At 44.6% G+C, this 18,963-nt stretch overlaps 1 protein-coding gene across 15 annotated transcripts in view; it reads right to left on the bottom strand.

Annotated features, from left to right (window-relative positions):
- Positions 1–1,313: 1,313 nt before the first annotated feature.
- The window catches only part of CNOT10 (CCR4-NOT transcription complex subunit 10), a 95,920-nt gene continuing 78,270 nt past the window's right edge, over positions 1,314–18,963 (bottom strand). For 7 of the 15 annotated variants that reach the window (XM_058442390.1, XM_032162214.2, XM_032162213.2 and 4 more), the window contains 6 exons: positions 17,087–17,200; positions 13,138–13,268; positions 11,512–11,547; positions 11,193–11,320; positions 5,860–5,935; positions 1,314–1,738 (listed from right to left, as the gene is read on the bottom strand). In XM_058442390.1, coding sequence (XP_058298373.1) covers positions 1,584–1,738; positions 5,860–5,935; positions 11,193–11,320; positions 11,512–11,547; positions 13,138–13,268; positions 17,087–17,200 — 640 coding nt within the window. In that variant the 3' untranslated portion in view covers positions 1,314–1,583. Of the gene's footprint in view, positions 1,739–5,859; positions 6,001–7,686; positions 7,828–11,192; positions 11,321–11,511; positions 11,548–13,137; positions 13,269–17,086; positions 17,201–18,963 lie in introns of those variants that run through there. The other 8 variants (XM_058442391.1, XM_058442389.1, XM_058442388.1 and 5 more) reach the window with 4 other exon arrangements.

Below are 18,963 nucleotides of genomic sequence, written 5' to 3' on the forward strand. Positions count from 1 at the left end.
CAAGACTCCGTCTCAAACAAAAAAAAAAAAAAAAGAATAATTCAGATAAAGTTTCAGATAAATCAGTGCTTATCCACACACTTGTCTCTCTGGTTCTGAAACTGAGGTAACATGTAGATTCAGCTAATGTGTCTCCAAACTAGGGAAGTGAAGCATTGTGACATTAAGGGATATTCCTAAATGGCAAGCTTAGATGAATCTACCAAACACCATCTTAACTAGGGGGACACCCAATTTAGTAGAGCAAATCTACATTGTCTTTTGTTTGTTTGAGACAGGGTCTCACTCTGTCACTCAGGCTGGAGTGCAGTGGTGCCATCATAGCTCACTGCAGCCTTGAATTCCTAGGCTCAAACAATCCTCCCACCTCAGCCTCCAGAATAGCTAGGACTACTGGCATGGGCCACCATGTCCAGCTTTTAAAAATGTTTTAGAGACAGAGTCTTGCTATGTTGCCCAGGCTAGTCTTGAACTCCTCAAGCGATCCTCCTGCCTTGGTCTCCCAAAACATTGGGATTACAGATGTGAGCCACTGCACCCACTTGTATTTTTTCCCCCTACTTAATGTTAGTGTATATCCATCCTATTGGCAAATTTTGTCAATGTCAATCCCACAACACATAACTGTCTCTTGGGAAGAAGCTATTAAATTCTTGTTTGCATTTGCAAAAGGGTTAGTAATGAACCTTGAACTGCCTGCTAACAGACTCCAGAACCTAGGAGAGTGAACAAGGCCAGTGGTCAGTACACTGAACTCTGTTGTATTTGCACTTTTTAAGCAAATGATTCCTAACAGATCAGTTGTGTCTTTTTTTTTTGAGACAGTCTTGTTCTGTCGCCCAGGCTGGAGTGCAATGGTACAATCTCGGCTCACCGCAACCTCGACCTCCCAGGTTCAAGTGATTCTCCTGCCTCAGCCTCCTGAGTAGCTGGGACTACAGGTGTGTGCCACCATGCCTGGCTAATTTTTGTATTTTTGGTAGAGACGGGGTTTCACCATGTTGGCCAGGCTGGTCTCAAACTCCTGACCTCAAGTGATCTGCCCACCTCAGCCTCCCAAAGTGCTGGGATTATAGGGATGAGCCACTGTGACTGGCCCAGTTGTATCTTCTTAACCTAATTTGTTAACACATTTTCTGGTCTTTTCAGTCATAACTAGACATAAAACACATCAACTCTCTTTCCCTCCCTTTCACCTTCAGGTCGGCTTCTGAATTGGCTATTTATCTACTGCTGATGTTCTTTGTCAATTTTTAAACGTTAACACAAAACCTCAGATGCTAAAATAATCTAATAGTCAATAAAAGACTGTGTAAGACTTCTGATAAAATTATGTTTTAATTGCCTATGGCATATATTACATAATGGCTCAAAATTAATAGTCTGGTTGAAATTAAGAAAAACAGCTGATGATGACTTAGTAAATCCTTAATTTTAAGTAAGCTTTTGGCCAAAAGTCAGGGGTAGAATCGTCTCAAAATTAACAGCCTTCACCATCTTTTATTCATTCTGCTGTGATACAACTAAAATGGCCAGTAAATACTCCCCTGGGTCTCAGGTAACAGTTTTCCAAAAGTGAAGTATCACTTTCTCTGCACAGTGGTGAAAGCCGGCATTTGGATGGGCTGGATCGGGTGGACAGGCTGAAACACTGGCTTCTTTCTCACTTCAGAGTGTGTTTTCACTGCAGGGAGCAGCTGATTCCTTTTGATGATCTGTAAGGCCAGCTGAGTATTACCTATAAAAATACTTCCCGTTAAAAAACAAAGCACAGAACAATACTACCACACACAAAGCAAGACATGAAAATCCTGCTAAGGAGGTAAAAGATGATCTAGAAGAGCTGTCATCTGCAGCCTTGGCTGTACACTGGAATCCCATAAAGCCTCCATCTTATCCCCAGAAATTCTGATTTAAGTGATGTAGGGCATGGCCCGGGCAATGGAATTTTTAAAAGCTTCCCAGTGATTCTAAGGTACAGCCCAGGTAGAGAACTTGTTATAGGTGGGCTGTATAAAAGAAACGATCATCTGGGAGGGTTGGTTCATGCCTGTAACCCTAGCACTTTGGGAGGCTGAGGTGGGCAAATCGCCTGAGCTCAGGAGTTCGAGACCAGCTTGGGTAACATGGTGAAACCCCGTCTCTACAAAAAAAATACAAAAAAATACAAAAATTAGCTGGGCGTGGTGGTGCATGCCTGTAGTCCCAGCTACCTGGGGGGTTGAGGCAGGAGGGCTGCTTGAACCTGGGAGGTCAAGGCCAAGATCACGCCACTACATTCCAGCCTGGGTGACAAAGTGAGACCCTGTCTCAAACAAAAAACAATGAAACAATCTAGGGCAATGCACTAACCCTAATCACATCTTTTTTTTTTTTTTTTTTTTTTTTTTTTTTTTTTTTTTTTTTTTTTTTGAGACGGAGTCTTGCTCTGTCCCCCAGGCTGGAGTGCAGTGGCGCAATCTCGGCTCACTGCAAGCTCTGCCTCCCGGGTTCACGCCATTCTCCTGCCTCAGCCTCCTGAGTAGCTGGGACTACAGGCGCCCGCCAACACGCCCGGCTAATTTTTTGTATTTTTAGTAGAGACGGGGTTTCACCGTGTTAGCCAGGATGGTCTCGATCTCCTGACCTCGTGATCCGCCCGCCTCGGCCTCCCAAAGTGCTGGGATTACAGGCTTGAGCCACCGCGCCCGGCCCCTAATCACATCTTTAAGGAGGCTAAGGCCCGCTGGGTGCCAGGCACTTAAGACCCCTTCTTCAGCTATTAAAAAAAGGGGGAGCCTTGTAAGAGTTCCCAAGGTCAACAAGGAGTTATGCCTTAGAACATTGGGTTTTTTTTTGAGACAGAGTCTTGTTCTGTGGCCCAGGCTAGAGTGCAGTGGGGCGATTACGGCTCACTGCAACCTCCATCTCCCAGATTCAAGCAATTCTCCTGCCTCAGCCTCCAGAGTAGCTGGGATTACAGGCATGAGCTACTGTGCCCAGCCTTTTTTTTATTTTTTATTTTTTAAAAAAGAGACAGGGTCTCACTATGTTGCCCAGGCTGGAGTGCAGTGACTGTTCACAGGAGCAATACTGCACACTATAGCCTTGAACTCTTGGCCTTAAGCAATCCTCCCGCCTCAGCCTCCAGAGTAGCTAGGACTACACGCCTGGCTGTGACTTCATTTATGTCCCCCCCCACTTTTTTTTTTTTTTTTTTTTTGAGACGGAGTCTCACTCTATCGTATCGCCCAGGCTGGAGTGCAGTGGCGCAATCTCGGCTCACTGCAAGCTCCGCCTCCCGGGTTCACGCCATTCTCCTGCCTCAGCCTCTCCGAGTAGCTGGGACTACAGGCGCCCGCCAGCATGCCTGGCTAATTTTTTGTATTTTTAGTAGAGACGGGGTTTCACTGTGGTCTCGATCTCCTGACCTCGTGATCCGCCCGCCTCGGCCTCCCAAAGTGCTGGGATTACAAGCGTGGGCCACCGCGCCCGGCCTATGTCCCTTTTTTTTTGAGACGGAGTCTCGCTCTGTCGTTCAGACTGGAGTGCAGTGGCGCGACCTCGGCTCAGTGCAACCTCCGCCACCCGGATTCAAGCAATTCTCCTGCCTCAGCCTCCTGAGTAGCTGGAACTATAACTGCATGCCAACACGCCCAGCTAATTTTGTGTATTTTTAGTAGAGATGGGGTTTCACCATGTTAGCCAGGATGGTCTCCATCTCCTGACCTCGTGATCCGCCCGCCTTGGCCTCCCAAAGTGTTGGGATTACATGCATGAGCCACCACACGCGGCCTATTTCTGTCCCTTCTAATCTCTCTCATTCATGTCTCTTTTCTACTTCATGCTATCTCATATTTAGAGCCAATAGCCTTTCTTCTAGTGAGATACATCTTGGAGATCGTACATGCCCTAAAGGCATGACCTACATTTATGTTTGAATAAATAATTCTCAGCAAGAACTGGCTTACTGTAAAACTTGTTAATACCTGTGTTCAAAATACTACGGTGTACAACTCAAAGCAACTGCATTCTAACTCATGTTCTCAGTCATTTAGCTGCCTAGGAGAAAGGTTAATTAATAGTGATTAATTATAATTAAGTGTCTGAAGTTATGATTCTGTATTTTCTCAGAAAAAAGGAGATAAGCTTAACTTGTAAGGAGTATTTGTAGGATATCAAAAACTCCCTAACTATATCTATCTATCAATTTATCTATATATCTAGATAGATATAGATATTTATTATTATTTGAGACAGGGTTTCACTCTGTCGCCCAGATTGGAGTGCAGTGGCGTGTCTCGGCTCACTGCAACCTCCCACCTCCCAGGCTCAAGCGATTCTCCTACTTCAGCCTCCTAAGTACCTGGGATTACAGGCATGCGCCACCACACCTGGCTAATTTTTGTATTTTCGGTAGAAATGGGGTTTCACCATGTTGGTTAGGCCGGTTTTGAACTCCTACCTCAAATGATCCACCCGTGTCGGCCTCTCAAAGTGCTGGGATTATAGGCGTGAGCCACTGCGGCCTATTATTATTTTTTTAGACAAGGTCTCATTCTAGCATGATCTCAGCTCACTGCAGCCTCAACCTCCAGGGCTCAAGTGATCCTCCAATCTCAGCCTTCCAAGTAGCTGGAACTACAGGCGCACACCACCACACCCAGCTAATTTTTGTATTTTTTGTAGAGATGGGGTTTTTCCATGTTGCCCAGGCTGGTCTTGAACTCCTGAACTCTGGTGATCAGCCCACCTCAGCCTCCCAAAGTGCTGGGATTATAGGCATGCACCACTGCGCCCAGCTCCTAACTATATATATATATATTTTTTTGAGCCTGAATCTCGCTCTGTTGCCCCGGCTGGAGTGCAGTGGCGCGATCTCGGCTCACTGCAAGCTCTGCCTCCCAGGTTCACGCCATTCTCCTGCCTCAGCCTCCCAAGTAGCTGGGACTACAGGCGCCCGCCACCACGCCCGGCTAATTTTTTGTATTTTTAGTAGAGACGGGGTTTCACCGTGGTCTCGATCGAGACAGGAGAATTTCTTGAACCTGAAACCCGGGAGGCGGAGGCTGCAGTGAGCTGAGATAGTGCCACTGCACTCCAGACTGGGTGACAGAGCGAGACTCCATCTCAAAAAAGAAAAAAAAAAAGAATTTGATGGGTCACCTATCTTCAAGGAAGGCAAATTTCTGACTCTGAAGAGAAAAAACAGACATTAAAAATCTCAGCCTTGCCGGGCGCAGTGGCTCACGCCTGTAATCCCAGCACTTTGGGAGGCCGAGGCGGGCGGCTCATGAGGTCAGGAGATCGAGACCATCCTGGCCAACACGGTGAAACCCTGTCTGTATTAAAAATACACAAAATTAGCTGGGCATGGTGGTGGGCGCCTGTAGTCCCAGCTACTCGGGAGGCTGAGGCAGGAGAATGGCGTGAACCCGGGAGGCGGAACATGCAGTGAGCTGAGATCGCGCCACAGCACTCCAGCCTGGGCTACAGAGCAAGACTCCTGTCTCAAAAAAAAGAAATCTCAGCCTTGGCTGAGCATGGTGGCTTATGCTTGTCATCCCAGCTACTAGAGAGGGTAAGATGGGAGGATTGCTTGAGCCCATGAGTTCGAGAGCAGCCTGGGCAACAAAGCGAGACCACATCTCTACAAAAAATTTAAAAAATTAGTTGGGCTCATTGGCGTGCACCTGTAGTCCCAGCTACCTGGGAGGCTGAGGTGGGAAGGCTGCTTGAGCCCAGGAGTTTGGAGGCTGCAGTGAGCTCCGATGGTACCACTGCACTCCAGCCTGGGCAACACAGTGAGACCCTGTCTCCCAACCAAAAAATCTCAGGCTCTTTCAAGGGATAAAGTCCTAAACAGAGAGAATTACTCACCATTCTGCAGTTCAAGGTAGACTGCCAGCAAGATGGCCTCAGGGGGCACCTCTTTAGGATGGATCATTGAAGCCGCCTTTGCTCAAAACAGAAAGATGCCCGTGAAAAAACAACAGCTTAAGATACACACTTCAAGTACATCTGCCAACCAACAAGGTAACAAACTTATTTAAGCTCATTCCCAAGTGACTTCCTAGGGACTACCTGTTGTTCAGCTGTGATAAGCCTCAGCTCCTTTTGCCTTAAAACCTACCAATTAAGCTAGACATGTAATACTCTGGGTTTTGAGATGGGTGACTGGACACCCCGATACTATAGTCAACCATCCAATTCTGCTGGTGGCTTTCACAACAGACACATACAGTTGCAATTACATCAAAATCTGCATGCCCATTTGTTTTCCTAAGTAACACTTCAGTATTATAAACTGTAAGTTATCAATGTCAGGAATAATTATTCAAACTTAAATAGTAATACAGAAAAAACGTACCACATAGCATGTTTGATGTCTCCATTCTTAAGGACTGAAACACAGTTCAATTTAGTCCAATAAAATAATTTACTAGTTTAGGCAACATGCTGCCCTTAGATCTGAGTAAGAGCCATAGCATCAGCCAGCAGTTTCTCTCAATCCAGTCCTGAAGAAAGAAGCCTGGACTGCTCTGGACAAAAGTGCTGAAATTACAGGTTTATTTCCTCAGTCTGGGCCTCTTTGGGCTACAGCCAAAATATTCCTCACCTTATTATCAACTTGTATTTCCCCATCTAGTTTTAGTTGCTCACTGCTTCCAGACAGCTCTGCCTCTTCTCTTAATCTAATCAGATAATGGACTTCTACAAATACTTATTGAACAGAGGTGGGTATAGAGATAAGACAGGGACTTCCCCTGATAATAAACAAGCATGCAAATAACTAACAATAATCCAAACAAAGTTATGTAAATGCCAGGGAGAAAGGCAGTGAATGTGCTGTGAATATGGAGAGAAAGAAAGAAGTTTCTTTCAAACAGAGCTTTGGGGTAAGGGAGGCCTGCTTTAGTCCTTGCAGGGTAGATATCTCATAGGTAGAAAATGGGGAAAAATGGTACTGAAGGTAGCAGCTTGAACGTGGGAGATGTTGGGGAGGACCAGAAACGTGTACTAGGCTGGTTTTTGGCAGCATTAGGAGAAATCTCAGACTAGCGGGGCATGTTGCCCAGAGCATGTGCTTCTAAGAAGTTCCTCATGAATGAGGTGGGGAGGCTTTTATTCCTCTCGCCACAACACTGAGGTATAACAATTCTTTTCAGAAAATGAGATTTTATATATCTAAACCTAGCTTTCTAGGCAAGCTGTATAGGCAAGATCGTCTTTATACCATTTTGTGGATTTTTTTTTTTTTTTTTTTTTTGAGACAGAGTTTTGCTCTTGTTGCCGAGGCTGGAGTGCAATTGCGCGATCTAGGCTCACTGCAACCTCCGCCTCCTGGGTTCAAGCGATTCTCCTGCCTCAGCCTCCCAAGTAGCTGGGATTACAGGCTCCTGCCACCACGCCCGGCTAATTTCTTGTATTTTTAGTATAGACGGGGTTTCATCATGTTGTCCAGGCTAGTCTTGAACTCCTCACCTCAGATGATCCACCCGCCTTGGCCTCCCAAAGTGCTGGGATTACAGACGTGAGCCACTGTGCCCGGCCCATTTTGTGGATAGTAAAATCTCTATTTTCCATCCAAGTGGCTAGTAACACATTTTATTTACTGTTTTTTGCAACGACCACAGTCTGAAGCTTTTTTTAAAATAGAAGAATTCAAGGCAACATCTTTATGATACTTAATGGCATTTTGCTTACTGGCTGTTCAGAATGGTTAGTGGTGGGCAGGCAACCTTGGAAACATCTACTCCGAGCCCTTTCCAACTCTTCACATCACTGTTCTTCCCTCCCAGGCAGGGTGGGCCTCCCAATTAACAAAGGTCCAGCCATTGGATTAACCTAAAAACCAAGGGACCAAAACAAAACCCCCTTCAGACCCCGAACCAGGCCTGACCCCATCTGTCTCTCCCAGCGTGGCAGCAGCCATGGCCACCTGCTGTATGAGAACCTGAGCTGGACTGTACACACTGTACATTTAGATCAAAAGCTCTGTTTGCTGCAGTGACTGGAGTTTGGGGGCACTTTCAGAGGGGATGCTTAACACCCTAGCCTTGCTACTGAGAAGAGTGAAACATTTTAACTCTTACTGGTTTAACTCATACACTCAATGCCTAGATAATATCAAACATGTTACCCTGGACAGCCTGTCACTTAACTTTTCTGATTTGGGATAGAAATGCTGACCAGATGCCACTAAGTTGACTAAATAGAATTTGTAGTTATTTTCCACATGGTAAAGCATCATCACTTCTAGGCACAACAAGGCTACTTACATAAGCAGGAACCTATGTGAAAGCCCCATAGGCTTTTTTTTTTTTTTTTGAGACAGTTTCGCTCTTGTTGCCCAGGCTGGAGTGCAATGGCCCAATCTCGGCTCACCGCAACCTCCACCTCCTGGGTTCAAGCAATTCTCCTGCCTCAGCCTCCCGAGTAGCTGGGGTTACAGGCATGTGCCACCATGCCCAGCTAATTTTTGCATTTTTATTTATTTTTATTTTTATTTTTTTTGAGACAGAGTCTCGCTCTGTCGCCCAGGCTGGAGTTCAGTGGCGCAATCTCGGCTCACTGCAAGCTCCGCCTCCCGGGTTCACGCCATTCTCCTGCCTCAGCCTCAATTTTTGCATTTTTAGTAGAGACAGGATTTCTCCATGTTGGTAAGGCTGGTCTCGAACTCCTGACCTCAGGTGATCCACCTGCCTCGGCCTCCCAAAGTGTTGGGATTACAGGCGTGAGCCACTGTGCCCGGCTGAAAGCCACCCTATCTCCTGAGAAGAGGTTTAATATCAACTTTAGTTGCTGTGGCAAGCATGTGGGAATGTGGGCCTTCTCATCTGCTGCTAGAGAATATGCCATTTGATACAAACTTTCTATATCAGAAGTCTTAAAATCCTGCATATCCTATGACTATGCAATTCCCTTTTTAGGAAGGTGTCTCCCAACTGCAAAGGTCTACAAACAAGGGCAAGATTGTAGCATGTCTGCTTATGTGCAGTCTTATTCCCATGGCTTAGCTCGGAAGTAAGTGCTCAACAGATATTTGCTGGATGAATGTCCTTTTGAGGAATTATTTCTAATTTTGTGAGATTCCTCTGGGGCTGCCAATGGTGGTACCCAGTCCCCTACTACAGGTATGGCTCAATGCCCATGATTGGTCCAGGGATTGGCAGGTGACCTATTAAAGAGATCCAATCAAAATCTTCCTTGAAGCTTCATGATGCACCATTTCAGTGGTAGAATTCAGAGGTTTATTTTAGTTATATATTGCCAGTAGCTTTCTTTAGTGTGTATGGAGTTTCTCTAGTATTGGCTTTCTGAAAGGTGGATTTATAATTCACTTTTTTTTTTTTTTTTTTTGAGACAGAGTCTCGCTCTGTTGCTCGGGCTGGAGTGCGGTGGCGCGATCTTGGCTCACTGCAAGCTCCGCCTCCCAGGTTCATGCCATTCTCCTGCCTCAGCCTCCCAAGTAGCTGGGACTACAGGCACATGCCACCACGCCTGGCTAATTTTTTTGTATTTTTAGTAGAGACGGGGTTTCACTGTGTTAGCCAGGATGGTCTTGATCTCCTGACCTCATGATCTGCCCGCCTCAGCCTCCCAAAGTGCTGGGATTACAGGCATGAGCCACCGTACCCGGCCTATAATTCACTTTTTGAAAAAAGATTTACACAATTCAAAATTTAAAAGCAGCTGGGCACAGTGGCTCATGCCTCTAATCCCAGCACTTTGGGAGGCCAAGGCAGGTGGATCACCTGAGGTCAGGAGTTCGAGACCAGCCTCAACATGGAGAAACCCCGTCTCTACTAAAAATACAAAATTAGCCGGATGTGGTGGTACATGCCTGTAATCCCAGCTACTCGGGAGGCTGAGGCAGGAGAATTGCTTGAACCCGGGAGGCAGAGGTTGCAGTGAGCCGAAATCACGCCATTGCACTCCAGCCTGGGCAACAAGAGTGAAACTCCGTCCTAAAAAAAAAAAAAAAAAAAAGAAAAAATTAAAAGCATAAGAGTATACAGTGAAAAGTCTCCCATTCTACTGCTCCAGCCATGTAGTATTTATCCTGCCACCCCAACAACTAATGTTCGCAGTTTCTTGGTGTGTCCTTTCAGAGATCTTTTATGCATGTATACACGGTTATACAGAAACTGTTTCACACCTTGCTATTTTCATTTAGTATGTCTTAGACATCTTTCCATTTTAGTACCTAGAATTTATAGCTGCATTGTCTTCAACTGTACAGATGCACTATTATTTATATAAGTGATCTTTTAGACAGTTTTCCATCTTTTGGAATTTTAATAATTAAAACTGTCAAGTTACTTCTTCGTTTTTTTTTGTTTTTTTTTTTTTTTTTTTTTGGGACAGGGTCTCACTCCAGTTGCCCAGGCTGGAGTGCAGTGGCACGATCTTGGCTGACTACAGCCTCGACCTCCCAGGCTCAGGTAATCCTCCTACCTCTGTCTCCTAAGTATCTGGGACTACAGGAATGCACCACCATGCCTGGCTAATTTTTGGTATTTTTAGTAGAGATAGGGTCTCATTATGTTGCCCAGGCTGGTCTCAAACTCCTCAACTCAAGTGATCTGCCTGTCTCAGCCTCCCAGAGTGTGGGATACAGATGTGAGCCACTGTGCCCGGCCCCAAGTTGCCTTTTATTTTGCTGATTTGAAATTTAAACATTCTTTTTTTTTTTTTTTTTGAGACGGAGTCTCGCTCTGTTGCCCAGGCTGGAGTACAGTGTCATGATCTTGGCTCACTGCAACCTCCGCCCCCCGGATTCAAGTGATTCTTCTGCTTCAGCTTCATGAGTAGCTGGGACTACAGGCACGTGCCACCAACCTGGCTAATTTTTGTATTTTTAGTAGAGATGGGGTTTCACCATATGGCCAGGCTGGTCTCCAACTCCTGACCTCATGATCCGCCTGCCTCAGCCTCCCAAAGTGCTGGGAGGCATGAGCCACTGTACCCGGCAAAAAAAAAAAATTTTTTTAAATAAAATCATCAAGAAAAACTCTCCATTAAGTGTCTAGGTTCATTTACAATGCTGATCAGTTGTTTACCTTGCAAGAATATTTTTAAATCTGGGAAAGTGATATTCCAATATTTAACAAACTGACCAGATGCCTCAAACAAACTAACAAAAAATATAAACCTCAAACTTGTGTTGGCTGCTTTACAAGGTTCAGTTCCTCCCATTCTGGACTCACCTGGTGGAGACACTTTCGGGCTTTGTCATATTCGCTCCTCAGGCAGTAAGCGCTGCCAAGGTTGAACAGCATCACAGTCCTGGCAGAGCTGACGGAACTGGGGTAGCACTGAGGGGCCCGCTTCCCAGCTGGGGAAAAAGAGTGTAGACACCGGTGAAGAAGCCGTGCCAACAGCAAGGGAGCAACCCAATCTATCGCCTTGAGGAGCCACTCGGCACAGCAGTATTCCTCAGGCAGAAAAACGAACACAGAAGATTTAGAATCTAAATTTTTGGGATGCAGGCCAGGCTACTTAAGTATCACAAAACTTCTTACTTACAGGATTCCATTGCTTCATTTTCACCTTTGTCTGATCCTACAAAAACATGAAAATAAATCTGAGGGGCAGAACAACAGAGCATATTTTCTTTTTTTTCTCCTCAGGCTCAGAAGGTAGAGGGCATATTTTCTTTTTTTTTTTTTTGAGATGGAGCCTCGCTCTGTTGCCCAGGCTGGAGTGCAGTGGCATGATCTCGGCTCACTGCAACCTCCGCCTCCTGGGTTCAAGCGATTCTCCTGCCTCAGCCTCCTGAGTAGCTGGGATTACAGGCATGCACCACCATCCCTGGCTAATTTTTGTATTTTTTAGTAGAGACGGGGTTTCACAATGTTGGTCAGGCTGGTTTTTTTTTTTTTTTGGAGATGGAGTTTTGCTCTTGTTGCCGCCCAGGCCGGAGTGCAATGGCATGACTCACTGCAACCTCTGCCTCTTGAATTCAAGTGATTCTCTGGCCTCAGCCTCCTGAGTAGCTGGGATTACAGGGGCATACCACCATGCCTGGCTAATTTTGTATTTTTAGTAGAGACAGGGTTTCACCATGTTGGTCAGGCTGGTCTCGAACTCCTGACCTCAGGTGATCCACCCACCACGGCCTCCCAAAGTGCTGGGATTACAGGCGTGAGCCACTGTGCCCAGCTGAGAGCATATTTTCTAAAAACCTAACTTTCTTTATGAAATGGAAATTTAATAAAAAGCAATTTATTTACTTTTCATGTAGTAGAGATTCCATTAAAAACTGTCAGAATGCTACCACCCACCACCATCTCAAACCTGAGCACTAATCTTGAGTAAAATGAATGTCACACAGCTTTAATTATTAATTTTTTTTTTTTTCTTCAGACAGAGTCTTGCTCTGTCACCCAGGCTGGAGTGCAGTGGCGTGATCTTGGCTCACTGCAACCTCCACCTCCTGGGTGCAAGCGATTCTCCTGTCTCAGCCTCCTGAGTAGGTGAGATTACAGGCTTGCGCCACCACGCCCTACTAATTTTGTATTTTTGGTAGAGATGGGGTTTCACTATGTTGGCCAGGCTGGTCTTGAACTCCTGACCTCAGGTGATCCACCCGCCTCGGCCTCCCAAAGTGTTGGGATTACAGGTGTGAGCCACCACACCCAGCAATTATTTAAAAATTTAGCAATGATTTAAAACAAACTTTTCTTTCTTTCCTTATTTTTAAAATAGAGACGGGGGTCTCACCAGGTTGCCCAGGCTGGTCTCGAACTCTTGGGCTCAAGTGATCCTCCTGCTACAGCCTCCCAAAGTGCTGGGATTACAGGCGTGAGCCACCACGCCCAGACTAAAACTGACTCTTGAATGCAATATTTTTACTCCCCTATGGATTTTAAAATCACTCCAAAGGAAAACAAATAAATAGTATCAGAACCAAAATTAACCATTCTAACAGTACCAGCCTTTCAAAGGTGAGAATTTAGATGATGTGATCATTAACTCTCAGGTCTACTTAGCAAACAACTGCTACAAAGTAAGTACAGACAAAAATGTGGAAAGCCAACCTAAAACTTTCTTCTCATTATCACCATGCCCTTAAATTTCCACACAGCCTGAATTATGACAGGAGGGAAATGGAAACAGTGATCAGTTCTGATCAAAGGTGTCCTCATTAACCTTGGTCCTGCTCATTTGAAGAGATCCCTAAGGAGACATCAGTGACATTCTCCGGGTTCAAGTGAGTAATGGCATCAGATATTCTGTCGAGAGAGATGAGGGCTTCTGCAGCATATAAATGTCCCAGAAACCTAAAATGAAAAAACAGATTCCAAACTGAAAAGTACAACATCACAAAAATACCCAATGTAAAATAATGCTGGGTATATTATGTTATTACACATTGGATATATGTCTCATATTTCATGTCCTTAAATTGAAATCTAAATTTATTTAGGTAAAACGAATCAACTGGCTGGGTGTAGTGGCTCATGCCTTTAATCTCAACACTTCAAGAGGCCTAGGTGGGTGGACTGCTGAGTCCAGGAGTTTGAGAACAGCATGGGCAACATGGCAAAACCCTGTCTCTACAAAAATTAGCTGGGCGTGGTGGCATATACCTGTAGTCTCAGCTACTCAGGAGGCTGAGGTGGGAAAATCACTTAAGCCTGGGAGACTGAGGCTGCAGTGAGCAGTGATCATGCCACTGCACCTCAGACTGAATGACAGAGTGAGACGCCATCTCAAAAAAAATAAAAATTAAAATTAAGATCGATCTCCTGATCTCGTGATCTGCCCGTCTCGGCCTCCCGAAGTGTTGGGATTACAGGCGTGAGCCACCATGCCCAGCTTTTTTTTTTTTTTTTAACTGGGGACCTTTTGATCTGCTCAAAATCTTAATGACTTTTTTTTTTTTTTGAGATGGAGTCTCGCTCTGTCGCCCAGGCTGGAGTGCAGTGGCGCAATCTTGGCTCACTGCAAGCTCTGCCTCCCAGGTTCATGCCATTCTCCTGCCTCAGCCTCTCCAGAGTAGCTGGGACTACAGGCGCCCGCCACCACGCCCGGCTAATTTTTTGTATTTTTAGTAGAGATGGGGTTTCACTGTGTTAGCCAGGATGGTCTCTATCTCCTGACCTCATGATCCACCCGCCTCTGCCTCCCAAAGTGCTGGGATTACAGGCGTGAGCCACCGTGCCCGGCCATCTTAATGACTTTCTACACAAGAACAACAACAACACAAACTAAACTTTAATAGTTTTAAAACTCTCCAGGTCGAGCATGGTGGTTCATGCCTGTAATCCCAGCACTTTGGGAGGCCAAGACGGCAGATCACCTGAGGTCGGGAGTTCGAGACCAGCCTGACCAACATGGAGAAACCCCATCTCTACTAAAAATACAAAATTAGCCGGGCGTGGTGGTGCATGCCTGTAATCCCAGCTACTCGGGAACCTGAGGCAGGAGAATCGCTTGAACCCGGGAGGTGGAAGTTGTGATGAGCCAAGATGACACCATTGCACTCCAGCCTGGGCAATAAGAGCAAATACAAAAATTAGCCAGGTGCGGTGGCTCATGCCTGTGAAACTCCGTCTCAAAATAAGAAAAAAAAAAAACAAAAAGAAATTAGCAGGGCATAGTGGTGTGTGCCTGTAATCCCAGCTATGCAGGAAGCTGAGGCAGGAGAATCCCTTGAACTGGGGAGGAAGAGGTTGCAGTGAGCTGAGATCATGCCGCTGCACTCCAGCCTGGGCAAGAGTGAAACTGTCTCAAAAAAAGAAAAAAAATTAGCCGGGTGTGGTGGTGGGCTCCTGTAATCCCAGCTACTTGGGAGGCTGAGGCAGGAGAATCGCCTGAACCCAGATAGTGGAGATTGCAGTGAGCTGAGATTGCGCTACTGCACTCTAGCGTGGGTGACAGAGAGAGACTCAGTCACACACACACACACACACACACACACACACACACACACACACAAAAGTCCAGTTCTCTCATAATGGCCGTATACACCACAATCTGAACACCAGCAGCAGCTGCAATTCCCAACACTGGCATTTTGAGTTGGGCAATGGTAAGGATGGAAGGTACTTTAGAGGCAACCCAAATGCCTTGAACTGAAAATTAGGATCTTCCCCATCTCTAGGCCTGAATATTGGACAAGATTTTCTTGCAGAAGAGCAGGAGCTCCCTTATATTTGAACTGTGACAAAGTCTCTTATATAGTTGAATGATTTCTTATTACTTTTTTTTTGAGATGGAGTCTCACTCTGTCACCCGGTTTGGAGTGCAGTGGTACAACCTTGGCTCACTGCAGCTTCTGCCTCCCAGGCTCAAGCAATTCTCGTGCCTCAGCCTCCCTAGTAGCTGGGATTACAGGAGTGCGCCCCATGCCCGGCTAATTTTCATATTTTCAGTAGAGATGGGGTTTCACCATATTGGCAGGGCTGGTCTCCAACTCCTGACCTCAAATGATTTGCCCACGTAGGCCTCCCAAAGTGCTGGGATTACAGGTGAGCCACCGCGCCTGGCCTTAATTACTTAAAAAAAAAAAAAAAAAAAAACAACAACACTAGGTATGTTTGGGGATCACTAAAAAGCAAAAGAGTAAGTAGTTATATTTTGGCATTTATAATTTATACCTATACGATGAATGAAAGAACTGTTCTAATGTTGTGCAGAATACCCGTGGCTTTTGATAAAATTTCCAGGATCAGCATCATACAAAAATTCAAGTTGTATTTTATTTTTATTTATTTTATTTTTTTTTTTTTTATTTTTTTTTTTGAGACGGAGTCTCGCTCTGTCCCCAGGCTGGAGTGCAGTGGCGCAATCTCAGCTCACTGCAAGCTCCGCCTCCCGGGTTCACACCATTCTCCTGCCTCAGCCTCCCCGAGTGGCTGGGACTACAGACGCCCGCCACCACGCCCGGCTAATTTTTTGTATTTTTAGTAGAGACGGGGTTTCACCGTGGTCTCGATCTCCTGACCTCGTGATCCGCCCACCTCGGCCTCCCAAAGTGCTGGGATTACGAGCGTGAGCCACTGCACCCGGCCTTATTTTTATTTTTATTTTTTGAGAGGGAGTCTTGCTGTGTCACTCCGCCTGGAGTGCAATGGTGCAACCTTGGCTCACCGAACGTCCGCCCCCCAGGCTCAAGTAATTCTCCTGTTTCAACTTCCCGAGTAGCTGGAATTATGGACGCCTACCACCATGCCTGGCTAATGTTTGTATTTTTAGTAGAGATGGGGTTTTACCATGTTGGCTGGGCTGGTCTGGGACTCCTGACCTCAAATGATCTGCCTACCTTGGCCTCCCAAAGTGCTGGGATTACAGGCATGAGCCACCACACCTGGCCTGTATTTTACTCAATTTTGGTAAAAGAAAAGATAATGTGCTTTGGAAAATTTCAGAATGACCATGATATTAATGGAGAAGTATTTGGAATCTGACTAAAACTAGCTGATTTTGGAATGACACAGTAGCTTGGAAAGATATTTTAAAATTCTTTTTTTTTTTTTTTTTTTTTTTGAGACAGTCTTGCTCTGTAGCCTAGGCTGGAGTGCAGTGGTGCGACCTTGGCTCACTGCAACCTCTGCCTCCTGGGTTCAAGCGATTCTCCTGTCTCAGCCTCCTGAGTAGCTGGGATTACAGGTGCCCGCCATTAGGCCCAACTAACTTTTTGTATTTTTAGTAGAGGCGGGGTTTCACCATGTTGGCCAGGCTGGTCTTGAACTCCTGACCTCGTGATTTGCCTGCCTCGGCCTCCCAAAGTGCTGGGATTACAGGCATGAGCCACCGCGCCTGGTCCCTCAAAGTAGATTTATCACATTGACCAAACTCCTTTTTCTGTAGGTCTTCTCTCTGAGGACTTGACTTATTTGGGGAATTAAAGTGCTGCAGTGAAGCCTAGAAGTGGACACTAGAGTCCGAAGTTTTTGTCTCCTAACACTCAGTACAGCACAAGTGAAAATGTTTTCACTGCAGAGGCATGGGTTAAAAAAAGTTCTTTTAAACTGTTGCTTTCCTTACAAATATATATTCCACTGGAGGAGTCAAAAGAAGCAACATAAACCACAAACCAAGGAGAAACCTCAAAACAAAAGAAACCGGGACAAACAGGGCAAGCCACACTTACTTAAGAGATCCTGACAGCTTGGGCTGCTGAAGAAGTTTATCTGCATGATTCAAAGCCATAAGGTTATCACCCAAAGCCAGAGCCACGTAGGCACTGCAAGCAAGTATGGAGCACCTATAACACAAAAGGGAAGGGGCCAAAAATCTCATTTTAAAAATTGATAATGGTTATATTTGCTAAATAGGAAGAAATGCACTTTAGCTGTCACAATCTGGACACCAGGAAAGAGGAGAGGAAGCCACGGTACTAACGGTAAGAATTAGATTGATGTGTAAAACAATTCTGAAGCATAGTTTGGCTGTTTACATAAGTCATCTTTAGCTTTCATCCAATTGACCCACATCCCCAACAAAATAACCAAATGGATTACAATACATAGCCTGTATGTATGTATGTATGTATAAATACACACACACACACACACACACACTATATATATATAGCCTAATGAGAACTAAATTCCATAGAAATTTGCTTTTAATAACCTACGAATAAAGCTATAGAATCAGATCTTATTCTTTCTACATATATTTGTGATATGCTAAGAAATAATTAACTTACTAAAGCATTCATTTACTTCAAATGTTCTTTTCTCAACCAATTAAGTCTACAGTTCTTGCTAAACAACAGTATCAAGAGTAACTAAAAAGTTTTATTCACACAGTTACTATTCTTCTAAAGGAATACTGAAGGAAAAAAACAGGTTAAACAAACATATGTGAAGACAACATTTAAGTTACACTGATTTTGCTAAGTTGGATTGGAAATCTAAGTTTCTATAATATTTGGTTTTCTACTTCACAGACAGCTCATTTAAAACAAGTCTGGTTAAAGACTTAACACTAATAGATCACTTGAATGTTAAACAACTGCTCCACAAAGCAATCTTAAAATAAACCCTTGTCAAATAGAAATGAAGTTTGAATGGCTAACCACAAATGACCTGACTCAGATACAGGGTTTTGAGTTATGTTTACAAATTACAATACACATATGTATCATTAAGTGTATTCAGGTTGTAATTTTAGTCTAAGGAAGAATGTAACCAATATATCACCACAGAGTTTTGAAATGTTCTGAAATCCTCTGAATAGAAATGGCTCTTCCTATAAAAAGCACAGCTGGGCAAATTCAAAAGTATCCTGTTTCCTCTTCACTTGCTAACTTTTGGTTCCTAGAATCTTAGAAAACTGCCCTAGAATTTGGTTCCTAGAATCTTAGAAAGGCAGCCCCTCAACTCTTAACACAGAAAAGTAGATTGGTCCTGGAGAAGCATAAGGAAATTGAGGTTTATGCCTTATACTACCATGGGAGGGCTGAAAGACTGTCTAGTGTGGTTCCTTGTTTAACTGATGTGGAAACTGAGACTCACAGTGAGTAAACACAGTCTTTAGCTTAGTGTGTGATTAGTTGGGACTAACATTTGACATTGTAGACTCCCAATCCACTGTTCTTCCCATCCAATCACATTGCTTCTTTATTAACTCACAAGACCACTTACAAAAAACACAACAGAAAAGATTCTTGTACATTATAATTTTTCTAAGTTCTAGGCATACACAACATAGGTATTCTAACTGGTCTTTTTAAACAGGCAGAAAAAGTTTAATCCAAACACAAGGTTATATTTTGTCCCTGAGTATATAATTTTAAATCTGACCCTTGTTACAGAAGATAGTAATTTGAGAGCAAGCAAGTAGTGCCACTTTCAAAGGAATTTTCCTGGCAAGCCTACTATCAATATTTCTGGCTCTTCAACAGCTGGCTTTACCAGCAAGGTTGTCCCATGGCCACAGTCCCTACAATGAACCCTCCCCATGAAGGAAGACTAAGGGACCAGAGGCAGAAGGCTAGTTATCTTCCATCTTTAGAAGAAT

This window comes from Hylobates moloch, unplaced genomic scaffold (genome assembly GCF_009828535.3).
Source record: "Hylobates moloch isolate HMO894 unplaced genomic scaffold, HMol_V3 SCAFFOLD_8, whole genome shotgun sequence".
NCBI lineage: Eukaryota > Metazoa > Chordata > Mammalia > Primates > Hylobatidae > Hylobates > Hylobates moloch.